The 22,633-nt window shown below is 41.0% G+C and overlaps 1 protein-coding gene across 1 annotated transcript in view; it reads right to left on the minus strand.

Moving 5' to 3' along the window:
* Positions 1 to 858: 858 nt before the first annotated feature.
* Positions 859 to 22,633, minus strand: part of si:dkey-225n22.4 (collagen alpha-1(XXI) chain) — a 58,820-nt gene continuing 37,045 nt past the window's right edge. Inside the window, exons 21-31 of the mRNA XM_063483956.1 lie at positions 20,620 to 20,673; positions 18,377 to 18,430; positions 14,904 to 14,975; positions 14,436 to 14,471; positions 12,597 to 12,641; positions 8,260 to 8,292; positions 6,709 to 6,864; positions 6,380 to 6,434; positions 4,854 to 5,048; positions 2,309 to 2,386; positions 859 to 1,046 (exon numbers count right to left, since the gene is read on the minus strand). Coding sequence (XP_063340026.1) covers positions 859 to 1,046; positions 2,309 to 2,386; positions 4,854 to 5,048; positions 6,380 to 6,434; positions 6,709 to 6,864; positions 8,260 to 8,292; positions 12,597 to 12,641; positions 14,436 to 14,471; positions 14,904 to 14,975; positions 18,377 to 18,430; positions 20,620 to 20,673 — 966 coding nt within the window. The remainder of the gene's footprint in view (positions 1,047 to 2,308; positions 2,387 to 4,853; positions 5,049 to 6,379; positions 6,435 to 6,708; positions 6,865 to 8,259; positions 8,293 to 12,596; positions 12,642 to 14,435; positions 14,472 to 14,903; positions 14,976 to 18,376; positions 18,431 to 20,619; positions 20,674 to 22,633) is intronic.

The raw sequence follows: 22,633 nt of genomic DNA on the forward strand, positions 1-22,633 counted from the left end.
ATTGGAACAAATTGTGATGCTCTGTGCACAAAAGATGACATAAATGTTTTTCCACCTTTAGTGATTACATGTGCTGTGCACCCGAAGGAGGTCAAGATCTTTATCAGTTATGAACTTTTGAACTTTGTTTAGATTCATATGTTTGATCAAAGTGTTTAGCGAACCACAACATAATCATGTGAAAATGGCGTGTTCCATACAACCCGTAACAGATCCTAATTCATCATCGCGGCAGGTGTTGCACTTTTTACCATTTGCAGATGGTATCATTTCTCAGAGGCAGCGCTGCACAGACGACAGAAATAACCTCACTGGCTGATCCTCAGTTGAAAAGCAGAGGTTCCAAGCACAGCATAAGACCTGATTCTTTTCTATTTCTTTAATATTTTAATATGCAGTTAATAGTAATTGTGCTTTTGTCACATTAGCCCACGATTTAATTAATAGATGTTATACATATTTATTGATCGTATTAATCATATTTGCCTTCTGTATCATTAACTTAAACAGTAATTCAGGTAAACAAGGAGGTAGACATATTTATTATTATTCAGATTCCTGGCCTTCTTGCCTCTTACATTGACAAAAACAATGCGACTCAGTTACAGCTCTTGGTGTTCATCTGACTCAATCAGGATTTAGAATTCACTATTTAAACTTTAGAAGTTTAAAATATCTAGGACGCTAGCCTGCTTGACCCTCTTTGATCATGAATTCAGTGATCATGAATCAATGCCCTCCCTATTTCTGTTCGTACCAGCTCATGAGGTTACAACTGCCTTGGCTGCAGATATCTCTGTCTTAAAGGTGTCAGCAGTGTGTGCCAAGTCAAAAGCAACCTCTCTCACTCCCATGTGATCAGATGTGTGGTCCTTTGCTGTAGTGTTCCCTGAGATTGTAGGTCTGATAGCACATAGAGATGTCACAAACCCCTGGAAGTCCTGGGCTACCCCTTTTGCCAGGATCTCCCGGTGGACCCGGTTTGCCTGGGATTCCCTGGTTGCCCGGCTGGCCAATCCCATCAAAGCCACGGGGACCCTGAATCCCTGGAGTGAAAAGAAAAGATTGAAATAAGAAAAACCTCTGTACTTAGCCTAATTTAGGTCAGTGATAATTGAATTAGGAAGTTCAAGTCAGTTAGATCATAGGTTTACAAAATAATGCAACAAGTCCACAGTGGTATTATGACAAAGTGGGTGGGAACAACAAAAACTCAGCCATAAAGTGGTAGACCACATAAAATGACAGGGTGGGGTCAGCAGATAGAATAGAATAGCCCTTTATGTCATTGTACATGCAGTGAAATCATGGGTGCTCCATAGCAACTGTGCAGAAGTGAAACATTTATAAATATAAATAGATACTGAAGTGCACAGTGTGCAGATGTGAACAATTGTTTGCAGCATCAACCAAACTGCAAACTTCCGGTGGCCTGCAGGTTAGCTCAAGAACACTGTAAAGAGAGCTTCATGGAACTGGTTTCCATGGATGAGCAACTTCATCCAAGCCTTACATCACCAAGCACGATGCGAAGTGTTAGTGTTAGTGATGTAAACTATGCCGCCACACAACTCTGGAACAGTGGAACGGTTTCTCTGGAGTGACAAATCACAGTTTTCCGTCTGGCGATTCAATGGATGAGTCTGAGTTTGGAAGTTGCCAGGAGAACAGTACTTGTCTGACTGCACTGTGCCAAGTGGAAAGTTTGGTGCAGGGTTGTTTTCAGGAGTTGGGCCTCTTAATTCCAGTGAAAGGAACTGTTAATGCCCCACCATAACAAAACATTTTGGACAATTTCATCCTCCCGACTTTGTGGGAACCGTTTGGGGATGACCCCATCCTGTTCCAACATAACTGAGCAGCAGTGAACAAAACAAGATACATAAAGACATGGAGTCCTGACCTCAGCATGATAGAGCAGAGACTGCGAGTCAGGCCTTCCAGTCCAATATCAGTGTTTGACCTTATAAACGTACTTAAATGTACATTTATAAGTGTACATAAATGTGCACTCCTAAACTTTGTGGAAAATCTTCCCAGAAGAGTTGAAGCTGTTATAGATGCAAAGGGTGGGCCGACACTATATTAAACTCTATCGATTAAGAATGGGATATCATTCAAGTTCATATTCGTGGTATATTTGTGGCATTTATTAAAAATCCACACTACTAAGAGCTTTCACACATTTTCCAGAACTCTCAGGTAAGGTTCCTGGCATAGGTGAATAATAGATGAGGGTAGTACCAGTGTAGAGGTTACTGGATTGTAAAAGCAGTTAATAGGTTAATATGTGCACAATTAAACATACCTTGCTGTCCATGTGGTCCTGGTGGTCCCTGGTCTCCATCTCCTTTTCTGCCTTTCAACCCTCTGGGTCCCATGTCACCTGGGGATATGATAGGTCTGTGTTTAAAAACTAACATTAGATTCAGACTGAGAGCTTCAGGAACAAAAAAGCCATGTTTTCTGTAAATTTGAGTTTTGGGGACATTTTACGTCTGTTTTCCATGCAAACAATAACTTCCCATGCTCAATAAGTAAACGATACCAAAAGGTTCAGTGGCTCTCCTAGCACTGATGAACTCACTCCAAAAATGAGTTCATCAGTGGGAGATATTCATATACCGTACTGTGAAAAACTATTTGCGCCCTTCCCAGTTTTAAAAAGCTAAACTTTTTGAAATCTTTCCATCATGTTTTGTCTGACATAAAACTAACAGCATATCAGAAAAACATCATATGAGTCGAGTCCAATATGGTGGCAGGAGTTTAATGGTCGGGTCGGCTGTTTTACTGCTTCAGGACCTGAATGACTGTGACATGTTGAACCCACAGGTACTGCAGCCAGTTAAGGTACTGGCTCAGATGGTGGCCATCATCAGCAGCAGGCGGTCGCAAATAAGCGGCAGCTGGACACCCAGGCTAAGTGACAGACATGGGTGCTGGAGAACCTAGTGGCTCAGTCTGGGGCTACTTCATCACCTCCTGCTCTGGTGGTGGTGCTACACCAAACAGGAAGGCAGATGACCCCCAGTCCTTCCTGGAGGTGTTTCAGGCTATGGCGGTGGGCTGCCTGCCATCTCACACAGGCCCAGAGAGCCTTGGCATGACAGTATGTTTAAGGCCCTATTGGTTACCTGAGCACAAAAGACAAATTACTCATAGGGCTGAAATGCTAAAAATGGGTAAAAGAAGATTCACACAGCGCACGGTCCATAGTTCCTGTGGTAGAAATAAAATGAGTCTATAGGATTCTGTATTGACTATCGCAAGGTGAACAAGGTGTCACAGTTTGATCTTTATCCCGAGCCCGTTCTCACTCCCGACGTGTAACATACCAACAACTTGTCACATCCCGAGGCGTCCCATGGGAACGCGAAAGGTGGCCGTTCCTATGATACACGGCAGATTGTGAATGACATCAAATAGAATGACACTCCCGCAGTAATACACGCTCCAGCCATGTATTCCAGCCCTAACCCTAACCTTCTCCCTAATCTTAACCACCACCTTAATCGTTTTAGATAGTGTTTTCCAAAGCGATTTAAGTAAAATAAACCTACGTGTGTAGATTCATTCCAAACAGTTGTCATGTTTCCTCATTTTTCCAAACTCGTAATATAGGAAATGGACTGATTCTTATTCTTTTCTACTCTCCCGGAGTAGTCAAAGTGCTCTATAGAAAAAGCTATGATCACCCAATCACACTTTCTCTAAACTTACTGCTTTTTCTAACTGCATTCACACTCCAATGGATGCATCGGAGAACAACTGGGGGTTAGTATCTTGCACAAGGATACTTGACATGCAGACTGGAGGAGACAGGGATTGAACCACCAACCTTTCGATCAGTAGGTGACCTAGGGCTACTGGCAGATTCCCTTGTTTACAGAGTTCAGAAGAAAAATGCCTTCTCCACTCAGTATGGTTTGTACCAATTTGTCATACTTCCGTTTGGCTTGTTTGATTTACTCAAAGTATTTTTGTCTAATATTAAAATGTATTTGATGATCTGAAGTGTGACAAGCATGCAACAAACTAGCAGAATAAACACACTGTAGCTTTGCCTCAGAAGTATGTAATATCACACCTCCCTGTCAGAGGAACTCTACAGCTGTGCAAAGTGTCCACTCACATAAACTGATTTTTTGCAAAAAACCTGGCTGACCCTGATTATGTAGCATTGAAAAAGTTTCATCCACTACAAAGTGCCTTTGGATGACTACATTGTGAATGGGTGATACATAAATAAACTTAAAATGAATTAAACTATTACTGGCAGTTGTACAATTACCTGTACACTGGATATGTGCACATCCAGGGCACAGAATTATTCAGTGTCTTCCCTTAATGTTCTCAACCAACTCTGACTCCTCCAAAGTCGCTGCATGGCTGGCCTAACAAGTTAAAATGCTACACAGCAGTGGAGTGGTATCTTCCACAGCTGATTAGCCACTCTCTGTGTTGAAGTGGTGATAAATCACAGACAGCTCACTGAGATGGGTGTGGAGCATTTGTTGTCTTTTGCTCTGCTGACTTTCACTGATGTTCGCTTGTTTAATGATCTTGTTTTATGGGGTACAGTGAACATCAACACATCCAATTTGTTCATCATTGACACTGTTTTGATTTTAACTGTTGATGAAAGCGGTCGTAAATTTTGTCCCATCGCTTCTTTGTGATGGTGTGTTGTTACTTATTGCCTTGTTTTCATCAGAGTGAGGAGCCAGAATGGAGCTTTTTGTTACAGTGGAGCAGATATAACATTGGTGAGAGGAAGCTTTGTGTACAGACAACATAAACCTGTCTGAAAGTACTGGTTTATAACTTTGAGAAACTGTGTCATATCAAACCTTTGAGGCCTGTGGGGCCCTGTATTCCAGGAGGTCCTGGGTAACCAGGAGCGCCATTTCTGCCAGGGTAGCCTGGAGTTCCCATGGAGCCTTTGGGTCCCGGTGCTCCCGGCTCACCTGGAGGACCCTTCACACCCTGGCAGGGTTCACACCTAGAGTGAGGAGTCAGGCTCTGTAGCAATGCTGGCAGCTGGTCTGTAGGGCACAGCCACAACATGAGAAGAATTTGTTACAATCTGCATCAAACCTGCTTTCGTTACACACTTTAACAATATACTGTATTTTGCCCACTATAAGGCGCACTTAAAATCCTTTAATTTTCTCAAAAATCAACAGTCCGCCTTATGTATGAATTCTGGTTGTGCTCACTGACCTCAAACCGATTTTATGTGGTACATGGCGCTCAAAAATCTGTCAAAAATGTTTTAGTGCAACTTTGGTGAGTTATGCGGAGTAATCCATACTGTGCTTCAACATAATATTATAGTGTGTGTATAAGGACCCTAAAATGGCACCTGTTAAGAGACATGGTTACGAAGCGGATTTCAAACTCAAGGCTGTCAGTCGCGCAGTAGAACAGGGGAATAGAGCAGCTGCAGAGAATTCAACATTAATGAATCTATGGTACAGAAGTGGAGGAAGCACGAAGAGTGAGCTGAGTAAAGTTTGACTTATCTGACTGTTTTGTTTTGCTTAATGCACCTTATACTCTACGGCATGTAATTGCCAGCTTTAGACTCGTAGTTGCAGTTATTCAGTCTTATAATATGAATCTATAGGCAGTCTCTGTATTTTTTAGGTTTGTACTAAAAGCTTAGCCCAAAGCAGCAGACAGACAGTACTGTGAGCAGCAGTTAAAAAGCCTGATAGTATAGACAACATAAGACTTTATTCAGACAACATGCTGAATTGTCTTAATTTTGCATTTTTGGAATGGCCACTAAGAGACAAAAAGCCTTTTGACCCTACAGAAGTCAGCAAAATACTGAAATACTCATTTCGTTACACTGAATCCAACGTTAAACCAACTTTGAAACTTTTGGTCATTGTAAGAGGCAGAAAAGAACATTATTCAGCTCGTGTCCATGAGTGTATGCTTTCACAGCCAGATCCACGCCTCATTTGTCACATCCAGTTTCAAAACACTGAGATGGCAACATTGGAAATGTCATCTCAAGGCTTCAGAACAGGACTTTACAAACCAGCAGGTGACAGTACAGTATCCATCTCTTATATTATCTATGGGTGGGAAAAAAAGGAGCTGTGAGAAAAAACATTCACTGGATTCTTCTTTACGTCAAAGGCTAAAAACAGGAAGGAGGTGATTTATTATTACTAACACGTTCATTCTGAGTTTAAGACTGTCTTTTACAAAAAAACATCACTTAAACTAGAGTAAGCCCATTCGCCAATTTACTGTAACAAGTGGATATGGATGAAAAGGTATTGTGTGAAATCCATGTTTGAGACAACTGCGGCTTTGCTTTTTTCACCGCAGAGTGATATGAAAACAAACAAATACTTACTACGCAGAACATCAGTGCAGAGCTTTACAAGATGTTCGTCTGAGGGAGGCTTACCCTGGAACACACAATTACACTTTGATTCAGCTGAAGCCACTCTGGGACTTGGAAAACATGCTCTGGCTCATGCCTGCAGATTTAGAGGATCTTCTCAATGCTCAGTTCTCCATCTTCATTTAGCTCACACACACTGACAGCAGTGTCACAGTATCTCCCAACCCTGATCTCTCCAGGTGTGGCAGGAAAGTGTCTTTTCTCCAACATTTTTCAGTCCTTTTTTTATTCTCACTGCTATGGTTGTTAACATCAGATAGGAAAGGAGGTACACTTACAGGTTTGCCAGGATATCCCGGTTGGCCTGGTTGGCCTGGTTGGCCTGGTGACCCATCCTGTCCGGGAAATCCCCTGGGACCAATGACACCCATGTGGCCCATGTCACCCTTCTTTCCATCGGGTCCTCTGGGGCCCGTATCACCTGTCACTCCTTTCTGAAGCAGCAACAAAAGAGCACAAAAAAGTCACACTCTAAAGAAAGAAACAGTAAAACGGATGCTTATCTGCAGTTACTGACTGCTAAACACTTTTTCTTAACACTCCTAACAACTGCATAAGCAGATAAATAATACTAAGGCTTGTTGGAAGGTTATGTAATAGCTAATAACAGTGAAGTACCTGGGATAGTGTTACCTGTGTCAAACACAGGCTTGTCCTCATTCAAAAGCCTTTCTCTTGTAATGTAAGAATTTAAAACATCGTAGCATATCAACATTGGTGTTAGCTCGGCAGTCAGACACTGCAAACTCATTCTCAATCTCAAATCATTTTTGGGGCGTCCATGAGTGACATGCAAGGTCTCTTTTGAGCTGGGGGCTTGACACACCTGTTCCAGCAATAGTGAGATGGGTATCCCAACTTGCCACATGTACACATAGGATGAGATTTTTTGATTTTTTAACATTCACCGTGCTGTGAGAAGACATTTGAACCAAAACCACAGTATTTTCCAAAAGTTAAATAGCACTGGTGCTCTGTCATCCTTCACGCCTCTCTGTCTTGCTCCATTCAGTCCAATATTGCAGCAGCCTGTCTACGAAATCTTTGATACACCAGTGGCTCTGACAAAAACAGCAGCATTTGACACCCTGGGCGTGAAAACATGTTAATACAGCAACTTTCATCCACATGGCTCGGACATACAGCTTTTACCTCAGTCTTCTGACATCTGCTATACCAGGGTGTAATAAAACCTTTACAGCTTTCTTAGATTAGAACAAGTCAGTTGGAAACAATAAAAGTCAAGGCGTGTTCAGCTAGCTAGCTGAAACTGATCGAATCTGGTATTTCAACTGACAAAATTGGTGACAAATACAAATGCTTTGTCAGTCAAGAGAAACTAGTTTCTGTAAACCTGCCTGAGAACAAGTACAAAGAATTTATAGGCTGCTGTTGTTGTCAACCTGCAGGTGTGCCACGCATAGGCGAAAGGTTTGGCAGATACAGGTGTAGGGCAATGACAGTCTTAAAGGAGCTTTAGTAAACAGTGAATAACAGTGAAGCTTCGCATATCTGCTTTTCTAATGATCAAAAAGCAGATATGTTTTGATGTCCTACAAATGGCAGCGACTGAGGGAAGTTGTATCTCCTTAAATTGTAATTCTGCAGACAGTAGAGTAAGTGTTTGATTTGCAGATGTGTGCATCTTAGGGAAAGAGTGCTTTTGTGATGTATATTCCTGCCCGGGGGCCCAGATTTCCACAGGCCTGAAGGTACTGGCTCTGTAAGTCTTTTATAGCAGCCATGCAGGCTTGACAGGCCTTCTCACTGTGGTGCAGAATAAGACAGAATGGATTATATCTAATACCGCAAAGTCTAATTCGACAAACCTCTCCTTTCCATCCCCTGGGTCCCACTTCGCCCTGACGGAAGAAGAAAAGAGAGTGGGGAGGGAGGGGAGGACGAGAGGAGGGGAAAATAGAGAAAGACAGTTAGAAACTTCTGCTTACATCAAAGACAGTATGTCAGAGAAACTACATGAGCTGCTCTGCATTGCTGATGCAGAACTGCTCTTTTCTGTCAAACCGATGACTTACAAAACATTTTAGATTGGTTATTGTAATGCATTTTATAAAGATTTCCCCCCACCTCTTTCTCTTTGTTGTAATGTGATGAAAATGTGGATTTCTTAGCCCCTAAAAACATGATCCAGTGGTAACCACAGTTCTATAAAGCTTCTACACTGCTGAGTACTAGGATACAGATAGGTTGGTATGTTCCATTTTCCATGAAATGCTTCCCTTTTTGCTCCAGACTTCCTCTTTCTTTCATGACCAGGTAATTGATTTCAGTCATTTTAGGAAAGAAACTCTAAGAAACCTTACTAAAGCCATAATGCCAGGGGCTTACAGCACAATCTGCCAAAGGAACTTTCTCAATCACCCGCACTGCTGATGTAACAGGAAGAAAATCAATGTGAAATTAAGGTCAAAAACCCTACAGACATCCACTGCTACTCAAAGACTCGAGAATGCATCCAGCAGTGCGACACTGTTGGTGTTGGGAAATGTTCATGCATGTTCAGTCATCTGAGTAGTTGTAGCGACAACCGTTTGATTTTCTTCTCAAACAGCAGCTCTTTGTTGCTTTCTATTCAAGTCGCTGTGTGGATGCACTTCACACAAAAACTGAGCTTTCCAGTCAAAGGACTCACAGCATTTGTGGTTTCAGTTTTACAGAATTCAAGAGTTTCAGTTACCCTTCTTTGTCATTGGTCATCAATCAGTGTCCACAAGTGTTTCATAATTTTTTAGGTTAATAATATAGACCAAACACACAAATCCATAAAGCTAATATGAACAGCCATGCAAGCTTACATTTCCTAGAATAATTAAATTGCCTTCAATTGTATTATTCAATGAATTAATGAATAAACAGCCCATGTCTTGTGTTGTTAAAATTTAGTCCAGATGGAAGGTCTTGTTTTATGTAGGGAATGTTTTTGTATCATGGATAGAAGTTTAGAAAGACAAGATTGAAAACTGCAAAAAATAACCCTAACCCAATATCTTTAATTACCATACATGTTGAGCAATGTAAAATGTTCAGCTCGGGAGACTCAATGTCCACTACAGCAGTTACTCAACTCACCAAACTAAGGTGTGTTTAGGTTCCAGAAATTCTCCACAGAATTAACCCTGTGGCTGTCACAAAAACCGCATACAAATGTACACACATAAATATTGTGTAATTCTTTTCTTTTTTTACACTTTTGTATAATTATGGTTGCAGAAACCACTTCTGTGCACTTGTATTTTGACTTGAATCAACGCTCTAAACAAAGCTATTGAGAAATCTGACAGATAGCATTATTACTAATGTTTATTTTCTGTTGCAGTAACATCATATGTGTGTGTGTGTGTGTGTGTGTGTGTGTGTGTGTGTGTGTGTGTGTGTGTGTGTGTGTGTAAGGTCTTACTAAAGAATTATAATTATGGATTTAGAGTCACTCCAAGTAAAAAGTCAATGCTGTCAAGAGAGATAAAGGTTTTTAAGTTTGCTGCTTTGTTACTTTACCTCATTGGTCTCTAAAAGCTTCCTCATAAATGCTAGCACTGAACGTATGCAGTAAACTCCACAGACTGTGTGTGAAAGGTATTGTAGCCACCATGATGCCACCTGTTGGAGCATCAGTGATGGAGTTTTGGACCCAGACGTCACCAGCTAACACTAGCAAGCTAATTTAGCAAGCTGTAGCCATAAAGTGCAATACAGACATAATAAGGGTGCGGTCAGTAACAGACTAATCAATGACATAGTATGTTGCACAAGAAACATCCCTACCAAAGTGACAGCTTCATCACTTCCTCTTGGGAAACAGAGGCACACCCACCCTTGTTCCCTCGAACTAAAATCATATTTACTTTAGCCAGCAGGAATTAGGAAGTGTGTCTGAAGACAAAAATGTCAAATTCATTTCAGAGGTGACACGCTTGTGATTCACTGCTGATGCATTTAGCCTAGAGTGCACATCACACGGAGGCTGGGCTATTCTCGACACTAAGGAATTACAGAGTGTGAACATTAAGCTGCATGCTGAGACATTCATGTGTCTCCAGTGTCGCACGCATAACCACACAGCCGTGGCTCGGTGTGATGCAACATGGCTGCTGCAGTACACATACACACACCTCCAAGTTTACTGTCAAATCCTTGTCTTGGAACGTGAGGGGCAATGCCTCAGGGATCAATACCTACTGATAAACACTTCAATTACATAGATTAGGTGGAAACATTCTGATTTTTATGTTTTCTTATTGTGTTTATTGACATTCATTAAAGATGATAATTGCAATGTGAAAAAACATGCTAGTTCTATTATACTGCCCTGCTTCTCTAATCTCATTTCACCTTGTTGCCAGGAACGATCATTCCTCACTGCCAACAGCTTGGAAATACTTCCCAACTACAATAATTCCATCTATTCAGCATTAGCAGATGTTCTGTCATGTCTCTGCAGCTGTTTCTCGCCTCTCTCTGATGGATAATGGAGTGTTTCACAATTACATCTAATAGATTTCTTCTTATAGTAACTATCATGTAGAGCTCCTATTGTTTGTTTATTACAAACAATACTTTACGTGGCTCACAGAGTCAGTTCTGCGTTCCACCCAGGAGTGGTTCTTCAGCTCCTGTATCTAGCGAGCTAATCACTAGCAGGCCTTCCTCCATGTCACGATAAGAACAACAACAAAGTAGCTAAATTATATTTATCTACTTCAGGTTCCACATGCTGATATTACTCATGTTATTACTAATACTTCTGCTTTTTCTTCTTTGACAAGTCACAGCTGCCAAAGCAAGTATGTGAACAAGCTATCTTGGTAATTAGTGACTTGTTTACATATACGTCAATATAAATTCACACGTTATTTTTGCTTGTGTGTTTTTTAAAGATATATTTGTACATGTCGTTCTACGTCTGTAATTTTACCTCCCTGAGTAAATCACTCATGGTTTTGTGTGATCTAAAGTTATTAGACTGAGCTGTAAAATGTGTCTTTTTATTGCACTTCCAGCAGTCCTAGAGCTGCTGTCTGTCTCTCTCGTCTTCACCTTCAGATTTGTTCGCCAGTTCACGCCATCGAAACCTGTAAACTGACCATTGATTTTCAGTTAAACGTCTGTATTTCAGCCTATTCTGACACGGTGTCTCCTCTGGGCCCTCCTCGCTGTTGCCAAGAATCTGAACCGTGGCACTGTGATCCTCAATAATGTGGATCTTAGCTTGAGCCTGAACAACGAAGCTGGCTGGGGCTTTGCCACGAGGGCCCCTGGAGTTTGTCTCCAGGGTCACTTATCGAGGCATATTAACTCAGCTTAGTCACCTCTCTCTGAGTGGCTGTTGAATATGTGCTTCCAGACTAGATTTTATGATTCTTTGTGTAAAGCGCTGTTGCTGTTTCACTCCCCTCTTTTTCTTTTCTGTGTTACTGTGTTTTTAATGTATTGTTTTCTTTTATGAGTTTGATCACAAATCCATATAACACTGCTCTTACAGAGGCTTTTTAAGGTGCTTTATAAGATCACAATCAGGCAGTAAGTTTACATCAACTCATGATGAGCATGAATGTTGTGATAATTATCATTCTCACCCACTGTCGCGGTCCGCGCTCTCTGACACAGTATTTTGAGTTTGGTGGTTTGTTGTTGGCCAAGTCAAACAATTCAAAAATCCAAAAACAATTTCAAACCTTTGCACCCAATTGTTGTTTTCAACAGCCACTAAGCATGTATGCTGTGCAATCATTCCACTGTTTGAACAGTTCAAAGAAAGCCTACAGTTACAGTCACATTCATGATGGATGTGTGCAAACGTTTGACCTGATCTGTAAGGATTGTAATGACTTTGGGAGAATTTCTCTGAGGGCTCTAGTTTATTAGCTACAGATAGCCTAAACAAAAGAAATTCTACCAAGATACTGGTTTGGTCAAATTTCATCAATTCTCTATTTTTCTCCAACCTAAACTAGTTTAAAGTAACCGCATGATGTAAGCCTAAATTAGCGCCGTGTAAGTGAGGACTGTTTCCCATCCCTGTGTCCTTGTGGGGACATTTGGTTCAAGTAACTGTGCACACACACACAAGAAACACACATTTTGAACACAGCGTTTGAAAACATAAGCTCCGCTGCCACCCAGTGGAAGCAGAAGATTCTACACTCACCGGCACGCCGGGACTCCCGAGATCTCCGTCTCTGCCTCGCTCCCCCTGCAAAAGAGATACATCATCATTGACTGGAGGATTGTGTGAATTTGTTTGCATGTGTGTGGGGCTGAATGTGTGTATGCACTGGTGTGTGCCTGTCAATGTCTTCATTTTATATGTGTGTGTGTGTGTGTGTGAGAGAGAGAGAGGGGGGCGGGAGTGGAGAAAAGGTCATGATTACCACTAGCAGCCAATAAGGGAAAGCCAGAGTGAGAAGGGATAAGAATTGGCTGCTGGTGACCTTTAACAAACCTGACTTTTTTATCTCGTTTGTGTGGTTTTCCAACCACATCCTGCAGCAGAGGAAGCACCCGGAGGAGCTTTCTGTGTTCCTCTGGGCCATCACTCTGTCTGTCTGCCATTAGTGCATGTAAAAGCAACCAGTGCAGACAACAGTGGCTGCAGCAAAGCTGAGGTTTTACATTAAAAAGATCAGCTTACATTAGACTTCTTTGGCCTCTTACACTTGCTCTAAGAAACTGGAGCTACTTAAATATATTACATACTCACTGCAGTCTAATGCAGTCATATTAGTGAAGTAATCGCTTGAATAGTTGCTGCAAACATCTTTGTCTGCTGTGTCATCCTGTCAGAACAGGGTGTTCAAAATGTTCCTATTAAAATTAGAAGAACTGAGGAAAATCTACCAGTTAAAGCCTGTATCAGAGAACACTCAGTACTCATGCTATTTAAAAAAGTGATAATTAGTTAATAAGCAAAAGCTCTGCTGTTGTTTGATTTAACTGCTTCAGCTCAACAAAGAACTGTCAGGGATATTGTCTTAGCAAGTGTAGCGCTCGAAACATTCGTATAATGTCAAATATATCATCTGTAACACTATATCTGATTTTCCTGCAGGTTCAAAATGAATTAAATTAGATGATGTCCACCTCTGTAAACCTCTGCTAGTTGATGTTAAGAAGGAGTTTTTTCTTTGTCCTCTACTGCTCAATGGGCAAACTGTTGTTCTCTCCATAACAGTGTAAAGTCCTGACCCTGGTATGCAGCACCAGCAGTTTTCATCTGACATGATGCCACATAAGTAAAGCTGGAGATGTACCACCGATCAACCAATCACGGGAATCACTGAGAGGTCAGGACCACTGACCAAAAACCTGACATTCCCCTTCCCAGGAACAATAGTATCACAACTGTTTGTTGTTCCCACTTGACAGCGATATGCCACGCCACAAACAAACACACGAAACCAAACCATTGTGCTAAAATCTTATTTTGAAACTGGTTTTATCATAATGCTAATGCTGTAGCCAGTGAGCTGTCGGTGTAACCTTTGCCTTTTCTCTAGTTTCATGTTTCTGGCCCGAAGCAGAAGCAGAAGCAGAGCGTCGCTCTCTTTGCTTTTATATTCATGTCATTGTTGTTTAACATTTATTAGCTGAAACTTTGACTTCACATTCACATATTTGAATACTGCCACTGGGTATTTAAGTTTGCTAAAAACTATGTTGTTATGGAACAGAATGATTAACAGGGTACCTCACTTTTTCTGGATATTTTAATAACCCCAACGCTTCATGAATTAGCATGGCGCATACAGATGTGTTTTTGTGGAAAATGATTCAAAAACATGCCTCTAGGCTCTGTAAAGGTTGTTTGACCCTAGAACACGGTCGATGGAGCGCTGCATCACTAATGCTGTTCTTTAGTTAAGCTAAACCTACTTGTGCGCAGCTTAGAGCCTGTGGAGTCATGATGGATCGTATGTTCTCATGAAGCTGGTTAGTTTGGATGTGATTCCACACTGTGAATGAGTGTCGGGAAGAAAAGCCACCGTACCTGTGCTCCTTTAGACCCAGGTTCACCTCTCTCCCCCTGATGACACAACACTGAGCGTTAGAGCACGTCCACGTTACACCGTGGTGACAGCGCGAAGACTTAACCAGAGAGAAACAACATGTCCTGTGGATTGCACACTGCGCATCAAACACAGCAGTATGTTCTGGATCAGGACTGTTTATTGTGTCTTTATGTGTCTGGGCATGCTGCTTTTGAAGTGTGAAGGACAACCTTCAGCACCATTAAAATTAATCATGTCATCTAAGCACAGTATGAATAATACATCAACAAGTATGTATTATGTTACGCTGTCAACATTTCCACAGTACAGCTTGTAAATCATGTAAGCTCCTGACAGTTAGAGCCATAAATCATTCATCAAGTGCTGCCTCTGCTGCCTTTTCAAGACTTCATTATGGACAAATAAACCATGTTTTTTTGTATGTAATTACAAGAGTTGACTCTCACCTTATGACCTTTGAACCCTGGCAGACCCATGGCCCCTGGCAGCCCTGGAACGCCTGGTTCTCCACTTGATCCCTGAGAGGGTGAACATTTCATTGATGTGGGAGAAAAGAAAAGATGCAGAGAATGTAAACCAGGTCTGTGATTGTTTGGTATCCAGCACAGAGCCGACACATTAAAGCCAGGATCTTTGGAAAGTGGTCAATAGGTACCTCGGGCTCCAGATAATCATCAGCGTGGGTAAACGTGGCTTATAAAGATATCTGAGTGAAGACATTTCAAGTGTTCCTTTGCTTGTGAAATTATCATTTCTAAAATGCTGAAGCAAATTGTGCTTTGAAGGATGACACCTTGGAAATAACAAAGGTACCTGTAATTAAGCAGCAAAGACAACTTGGGTTCTTTTTTTAAACGGTTGACATTTGTGGGCGTAATTCTTCAGTAACATGTTGCTTAACGAACAAGCGACATAAAAAGTGCTGCTGTCACTCAGCAGGAAGATCCAGGCTGGTGAAATAAGTACAGGCTGACAGCAGGAATCTGGGTTCATGCTGAATTATCAGACCGTCACCTTTATGTAGGCTGGAACTGCTGGAACTGGGAGATTGTGCAAATATTGTAATGTTTGCTGTATCTTTGTGTTAGGCAAACACAGATGAAACTTCACTTTATGTTGCTATTGTGTTTGAACCTCAAACACCGAATTCTTAGGTTTAGGATTAGGAAGCAAAACTACTTGGTCAGGTTTCCTTCATGCTTCAAAAACACAGATATATTATAAACATTTTCTTGTGAAAACTCCGTGAATAGATTGGCCTGTTAAGTCCACAATGCTACAAGCAAAGCATGGACATGTGGATTGAGCCCTTGGTTAAAAAAACTGGTGAAGTCGATTGTCTTTTTTTAAAACTTATCCCCTAAATAATTTCTTCATGAACTGAATTCATTTAAACACTAAACTATTCATAGAAATGTGAGATGTAAACTGATGAAGTAATAAATACATTTAGCATTATTGTACAATTTTGAGTCCACTTGTGCCGCAGGACACACATAAGCACACTCGAGTCCTGAATATCAGGCAGTGTGTTAATGTTTATACTTGTGCAGATCAACAGACGTATCATCTATCATCATGTTTTTGTATTTAATCTCAGCAGGAGTCTGCAGAACAGGTCATGGGGACATGTCAAGATAATAAAACAACAAAAAGTGTTAATAGACCCAACAGCGACTAAAAAACCAAAAAAATAACAGAAAATGCTTAAAATGGCCTTTTAGCAACGCTAAGAATGATGCGATATGGCAGTGCTTAACAGATTTACTAGACCACCTGTCATAAAAACATTCAAGAAACCCCAAATATATTAGAAAGAAAAAAGAATTGTTTAAAACTGAAAATGATATTATTTATTAGGCAAATAACAAAATGAAACAAGTAAGCAGTCCTTATTTACATATAATAACCATAAAAGTTCATATTTTACATGCCTTCCTTTGGCCTTGATAACAGCTGTCATTACTCTGGCAGCGTTTTTATGGACTTTCGATAGTATCGTTTATTATTAAGGTCCAAATAGTTCCTAGCTGTTCCCGGACGCTGGCTTGTGTGCTATCTTTGAATCCATTGCATCTCAAATCTGTGGATTCAAGTCACACTTTGACTTGGACAGTCCATCATTTCCAGTGTTCCTTTTTATTGGTCAAATAGTCTTTGGAAAGCTTTGAAGTACGCTTGAGGTCTTTGTCTTTTTGGTATATGTACCATGACCTTCAGTTTGAAACTAGGAGGGCATTCCATGATGCACTGAGATGCTGTGGTAGACCTTCTGGTTCATTATACCTTCAGTTTTCACTAATTTGCTCTCGCTGTTTACATAAACGGCTTTTTTGTCGACATAAGCGCGACAATGCTGACCAAAGACTTCAAACTTGAACTTGTCTATCCAGAGTACTTTCTTCCAGTCATCTACCCTCCGGTGTTGGTGCTCTCTGTTCTTCCCTTGAAGCCTTGTTCATTCAGTCATCTGCTTATGGTCATTGTGAAGACTTTCTCAGACTCTGATCCAGACACATTTATCTCTGCCTGAAGATCAGCAGTGGTCTTCCTTCTGTCTCTGTTACTTACAGTCTTGATATCTGTTTCAGTCAGCTTTCATTTTCTGCCTCTTTCTTGGTGCATTTTGTAAGTACCAGTCTCCAAAGCATATTTGACCACACTGTGAGACACTGTGTGTCAAAGACAATCCATGATCCAAAAGTGCTTCAGTGCGGACTTTCTCCCTTTCAGGGAGTTCTTCACATTTTACCATTTTGTGAGGAATTTCAAACTGAATTCCCGTTTTTACACTTGCATTTGAACTAATACAGCAGACTTCTCTAAGAAGTCAGAAAATAATTTAGCATAAGATTCAACAACTAACATTACTTTTTCCTTTTATGGATGCAGGAAATAACTCCATCTTAATCAAAGATTATTTTTTGCATTTCTTTTGTAAAACAGTAAATTTAAATTTTTTTTAATGAAAAAAATATTTTGGTAATTACGATCCTCTTGATTTAGGCCAGCTGTAATGGATAAACTTTACACTGGGTCCTGGTCCAATAAGTTTGTTAAGCACTGCAATTACATTCATTTGAATTTTTCTCCATATCCCATGAACACCATTGTTATCATCATGTGAGACACTCACACAACTGCTCTCAGCTAATATTTTGCAAACAGCTGGCAGACCAGTTTAGATGCTGTATACCTGACCTGAGCCCGTAAGGACAATAAAGTTGTCACACAGATGATGAAGTAAGCAATGCCTTAGTTAAGGAAGCTCCAAAACGAACTACTGGTTAACTGTTGGCTGTTAGTGTAGAAAGTAAATGCTGGTTAACTTTGGTTTGTGTCATTACATTGGTTTACTGTTAGCTAAAATCAATATCATTAGCAATAATATGGTGATATAATATTGATATTAAATAAAATTGTGACTTTTAAAGAACTGTGAATATAACGAACTAAAGAGAAAAATGTTAATATTGGTGATCAGCGCTCTGTTTTCTAGGATAACGTTGCTTACTGTTAAAGCTGGCACCAAAAACAGAGACTGAGTCAACCCTACAGACACATGTAACTGGGTCAAAGTTGTTGAGTTGCAGCATTACCAACTTTGTACATATGTATGATCTCATGTCAGTAAAATGCATCATACAATCATTAGCCTGGTTATTCTAACTTTAATGTTATACCAGAGTCAGGGTAATGTTATTCTCTTAAATGTAACATTGTATTTAAAATACAAATGTAATGCGTTTACAAAGCAATTCAGTCATGTCACTGCAGTATCTCATGTTTTTCCATTAGTATCACATGATTAGAAAAGTTAAGCAGATGTAAGAGGATGTAGCCACAATGCTGCCTCAACATTTTAATAACTGTTCAAATTATATTAAAATGGTTAACACAAAGGTAGCACTCCACTCACCGTCAGGCCTGGTGGACCAACAGGACCAAGCACTCCTGGATCTCCACAGTTCCCCTAAATGAAACACACACAACATTCGTCTGAGCGTACGCCTGAGGGTCATCTGTTACCCACATTCTCAGCTCTAATGCAGTTTTTGAAGATCGAGACAGGCACAAGGGTCATGGAGGGCACATCAGTGCATGGCTGCTATTTGCATTCGTATAGCTGCAGCGCAGCACATGCTGCAAAGGAGATGAGTGAAGGTGAATATAAATCACACAGTACAGTGATTCATCATAATCCTCTCAGCCAGTCCCATTACTGTCCTCTTCCCTGTTAACCAGCTGTGCCAATCAGAGTAGCACATCACAAAAGTGTCTGACTAAATTTAGAGGACAGAGAGCTTTTCCAAGCACCACAACGGCATCGCTGTCAGTGCCAATGTGGGAATTTGAATATTACAAACACTGTGCTGCTTGCAAGCACTATTTTAATGCTGCAGCTGGTCGATATGGAGTTGATTGCACTTACTTTTATGCCGTCTTCAATCGCAGAACTGAATTAGCTGAAAGAGCTTTTATGTGCTGCACCTTCTGTTTGGAAGCTTCACCAAGCAAAACTACAAAAGTTGCTTCCTTTTTAGGGAGCCTTATGTTTTCTTAAGGATACAATGTGCATAATTTATATGACTACATTTTCACACTTCACATTGCCATCCTATATTTAAAAAAATAGAGAGAAGCGTGATATTCAAACCTTTCTCAGAATCTTACAGTTTCCTGGTCATTTTTGTGCTTAAAATGTTAATATATAAGAGGTGTGTGCTGTAGGCATCTACAGTGGCTAACAGTAAAACTAGCTAACACTAATATTGCTTTCCCATTGTACCTCTACTATAGTAATCACTGCCACAGCTGTGCTTGAGTATAGCACAGTAACAAATGAACTCAGTCATCTGTTTAGCTTGATTGATGAATTTAAACTTAATCTTAGACCTCGCGGTCACATCCACTGGTGAGGTTGAAAATTGCTCTGTTTTCAAGCAGAACAGTGATTTGGTTATAGTCGTCTAAGCGTTCATACTGTCACACTGACGAGTGAGAGACGGCTCAGACTTGTGCTGTTTGGCAGGGATTTAAAATTAAATTCAATCTTTAAGTTAACGTGTAAAAGTTTCTCTCAAGGATCAGTTACTACTTTAGAAACATGGCAGCACAACATATCTGGCTTTGTGAAAGGAGAACTCAATAAATAGCTCATGCTATGCATACTTACATCTATAACAACATGATTATGAACCTCAAACAATTTCTACTAACAGATGCCCCTGAATCAATACAAATTAAGAAGACTGTCCAACCCCAGCTCCTCGTTTCTCATCACGTGTTCCTGGTATATTAAGAGGCCCTCGGAAATTTGCAGGAATTTAATCGGGTGATGCGAAGGCAAGGAGGCCTTCACCTGCATTCACTGTGCATGTAAGCCTTTACAACAAATATACTGGGCTCAGTACAGACTGCTTCAACGATACAAGTCTAATCTCATTGACTAATGTCTGTTTATGTTGCCTTACAGATAGGTTGGAATGACCACTTTATCAAGCAGCATTTTCCTGCTCAGCACAACAGCAAAGAGGCCATTTTCACCTTCATATGCATGAAATCATCTTCTACCCCCTCCTTTCCTTCCATCTTTGTGCCATGCATGCTGTGCTGAGTATACAAATTCCAAAGGGCTAGGAAATATGCATTTCAAGGTCAGAGAAATATGAACGTGTCCTCATGCCCCCTGTGCTGGTCTCTGTGAGGGGCTTCAGACTGATCTCATTTCTGAAGCTTTTTCACACAAGTTAAAAAAAAAATCTTTTTTTTATTTTGAACAATCTGGTTTGAATTTGTCTCTTTGAAATTATCCAACTTTACACAAGTGCAATAGCAATTAGGCTTGTGTAATTTGTGTATAAGCACCTAAATGAGTTCATAGTGTGAAGCCTAATTTTGCACAAATGTCTTTGCTGTAAAGAAATTTGAGTATCTGCACATTAAGAGTCAAAAGTATGAACCATCTTTGGCATTTATTCAGAAACACCTACACACTGATTCCAAACATTTTGACTCCTGCTTAGAAAAATGCACTTTTCTCCACGGGAACATCAAGAGGAGAGGAAGGGTGCAACATCAGAACGGGCTGAGAATAGCCGAGCGGCTGGGGAGTAGCAGACCATTAGCATAATAACTAATTAAAACATTCAACACACAGACCTTGGGACCATCTCGGCCGATCTCGCCAGGCGGCCCCCGGGGCCCTTGGGCTCCCTGGATGGAGACAAACATTAGGGGAAGGGGGAGCAGGATGGGGGTGAGAGAGCAAGGGAAGGAGGAGGAGAGAGAGAGAGAGAGAGAGAATGAGATGAAAGAGACAGACACAGCGCTTTGGGCTGAATGTGACAGAGTGCGTGACGGCTTAGTCAGGAGGCACTGAGGGAGAAATGAGATGGCTCAGGTCCACTCACAGAAACACACACACACACACACACACACAGGGGCATCTACATTTGGACAGTGGTGTGCGTAAACACACACAGAGTTTGCATATTCAACAAAGCATTCTGCTGTATCAAGAGCGCAGCTTGAAGCTGTGTGTTAGCTGCTCTATCTTCCCACATGCCTTCACAACAGGAAAAAAAACACACACAAATAAATTCTACTGTCCTGAAATATGCCAGACTGTAAGGGAGGAACAGGCAGCACAGAGCTCTTTTATTAACAGTCAAGATAGGAAAAGGCAAAAAAAATACCCAATACACTTATCACTCTTACTGCTGATTCGTGTGTGTCTGCAGATACAGGCTGCAGAAATGGAGCTGGAATTGATCTGTTTCTAACTCTGTTATGTGTTATGCTATTCCAGTAAATATCTGTTTATTGTCAAATAGAAATTTGATGTTTTACTTTGTATTATTTAAGTTTCTCCATATTTTCTGGATCATCCATTTAATGTAAAAAGCAGTGATTACACGTGGATATGCTGATGTCACAGGAGATAGATTAAATTCACAAACCCAATTCCCAAAATTTGGGATACTTTGTAAAATGCAAACATAATGATGGGTGCATTGGGGGTGATTTTAGTTATGTCGCAATCCGCATCCTTCGGAGGGCCCGGCCTTCGTGGTCTACGTGGGCCATCAGCCGTCTGCTCCTTGCTATCTAAAATATAACAGGACACCGGAGTATATTCTCGAGCATCTCACACTTCTGTTTAATCAGTTTTCTGCTTGATGTTTATTCAGCTGTGTGAAAACTATAACTTTAATCTCTTACCCAGGAACAAATAAAACACTAAAAATAGCCAAACAACAACATTTGTAAGTTATCTGAGTGACTTATATATCATGTTTAACCTGAGTAGCCAAAGACCACGGGGGGTCTGAAAACGATGTGCCGGGAGTTCGCTGTTCTCACCGGCTCGAGTGAGCCTCAACCTCCCAGTCAGCTATCAAGCTGGTGGGTAACAGACGTCTCCGAAAACGTCGGAGCACTTTTGCAAATATGTGATGTCTTGATAAACTGAGCAGATATTTGAAGTTTACACAGCTACATTCTCGCCTGAAAATATCTTAAAAGTTTATTTTGTGACCCAGAAAGAGAAATAAGAGTAATATTAAAACTATGTAGCTGCCGCTGTTGTTGGAAACTGGAATTGGCTGGGCTGCGCTATGAATTCTGGGATATGTTGGGCCATGGAGGATACACCCGACACATCCTTCAAATCTGGGGAAATGAAGGACGCATTTGTTGGTCGCATTTGGAGCAGCCTTCGAATCTGGACAGCCTCAGGAGGATGCAGCCCCTGAAGTTGGACAACCCCCCAACAAGTGAATAAGGCCCCAGTCACAGGGGCTTAGAGACCAGTTCTTTACCCTATTTTTCCCCAGCTATCCACCTGTTGCTGGGAAAAATGTTCCCCAGTCGGTTGGCAAACTCTTCCTTGTGATTGGTTTGGTCACCAGCATGTGATTGCAGTTATTGTTTGAATGCAAACGCCCTTTTCTACATCCAGCAGCAAACTCCTGTCTGTACTATCACTGTGAGAAGTGTGCAAACTGAAGCATTTGTGTCACTTTTTCAAGTTTTACTCCCTGTCAGCTCAGAGTTACTGTGTGTTTGCGGACAAATATGAAAATCTAGTGGCAACCCTGCAACTCTGCTCGCAACCGGAACAAGGAGGTTTTTGGTGCAGCACCTTCTGTGCAAAGATTTTGTCCAGCAAGCC

The sequence above is a fragment of the Pelmatolapia mariae genome, linkage group LG9 (genome assembly GCF_036321145.2).
Source record: "Pelmatolapia mariae isolate MD_Pm_ZW linkage group LG9, Pm_UMD_F_2, whole genome shotgun sequence".
NCBI lineage: Eukaryota > Metazoa > Chordata > Actinopteri > Cichliformes > Cichlidae > Pelmatolapia > Pelmatolapia mariae.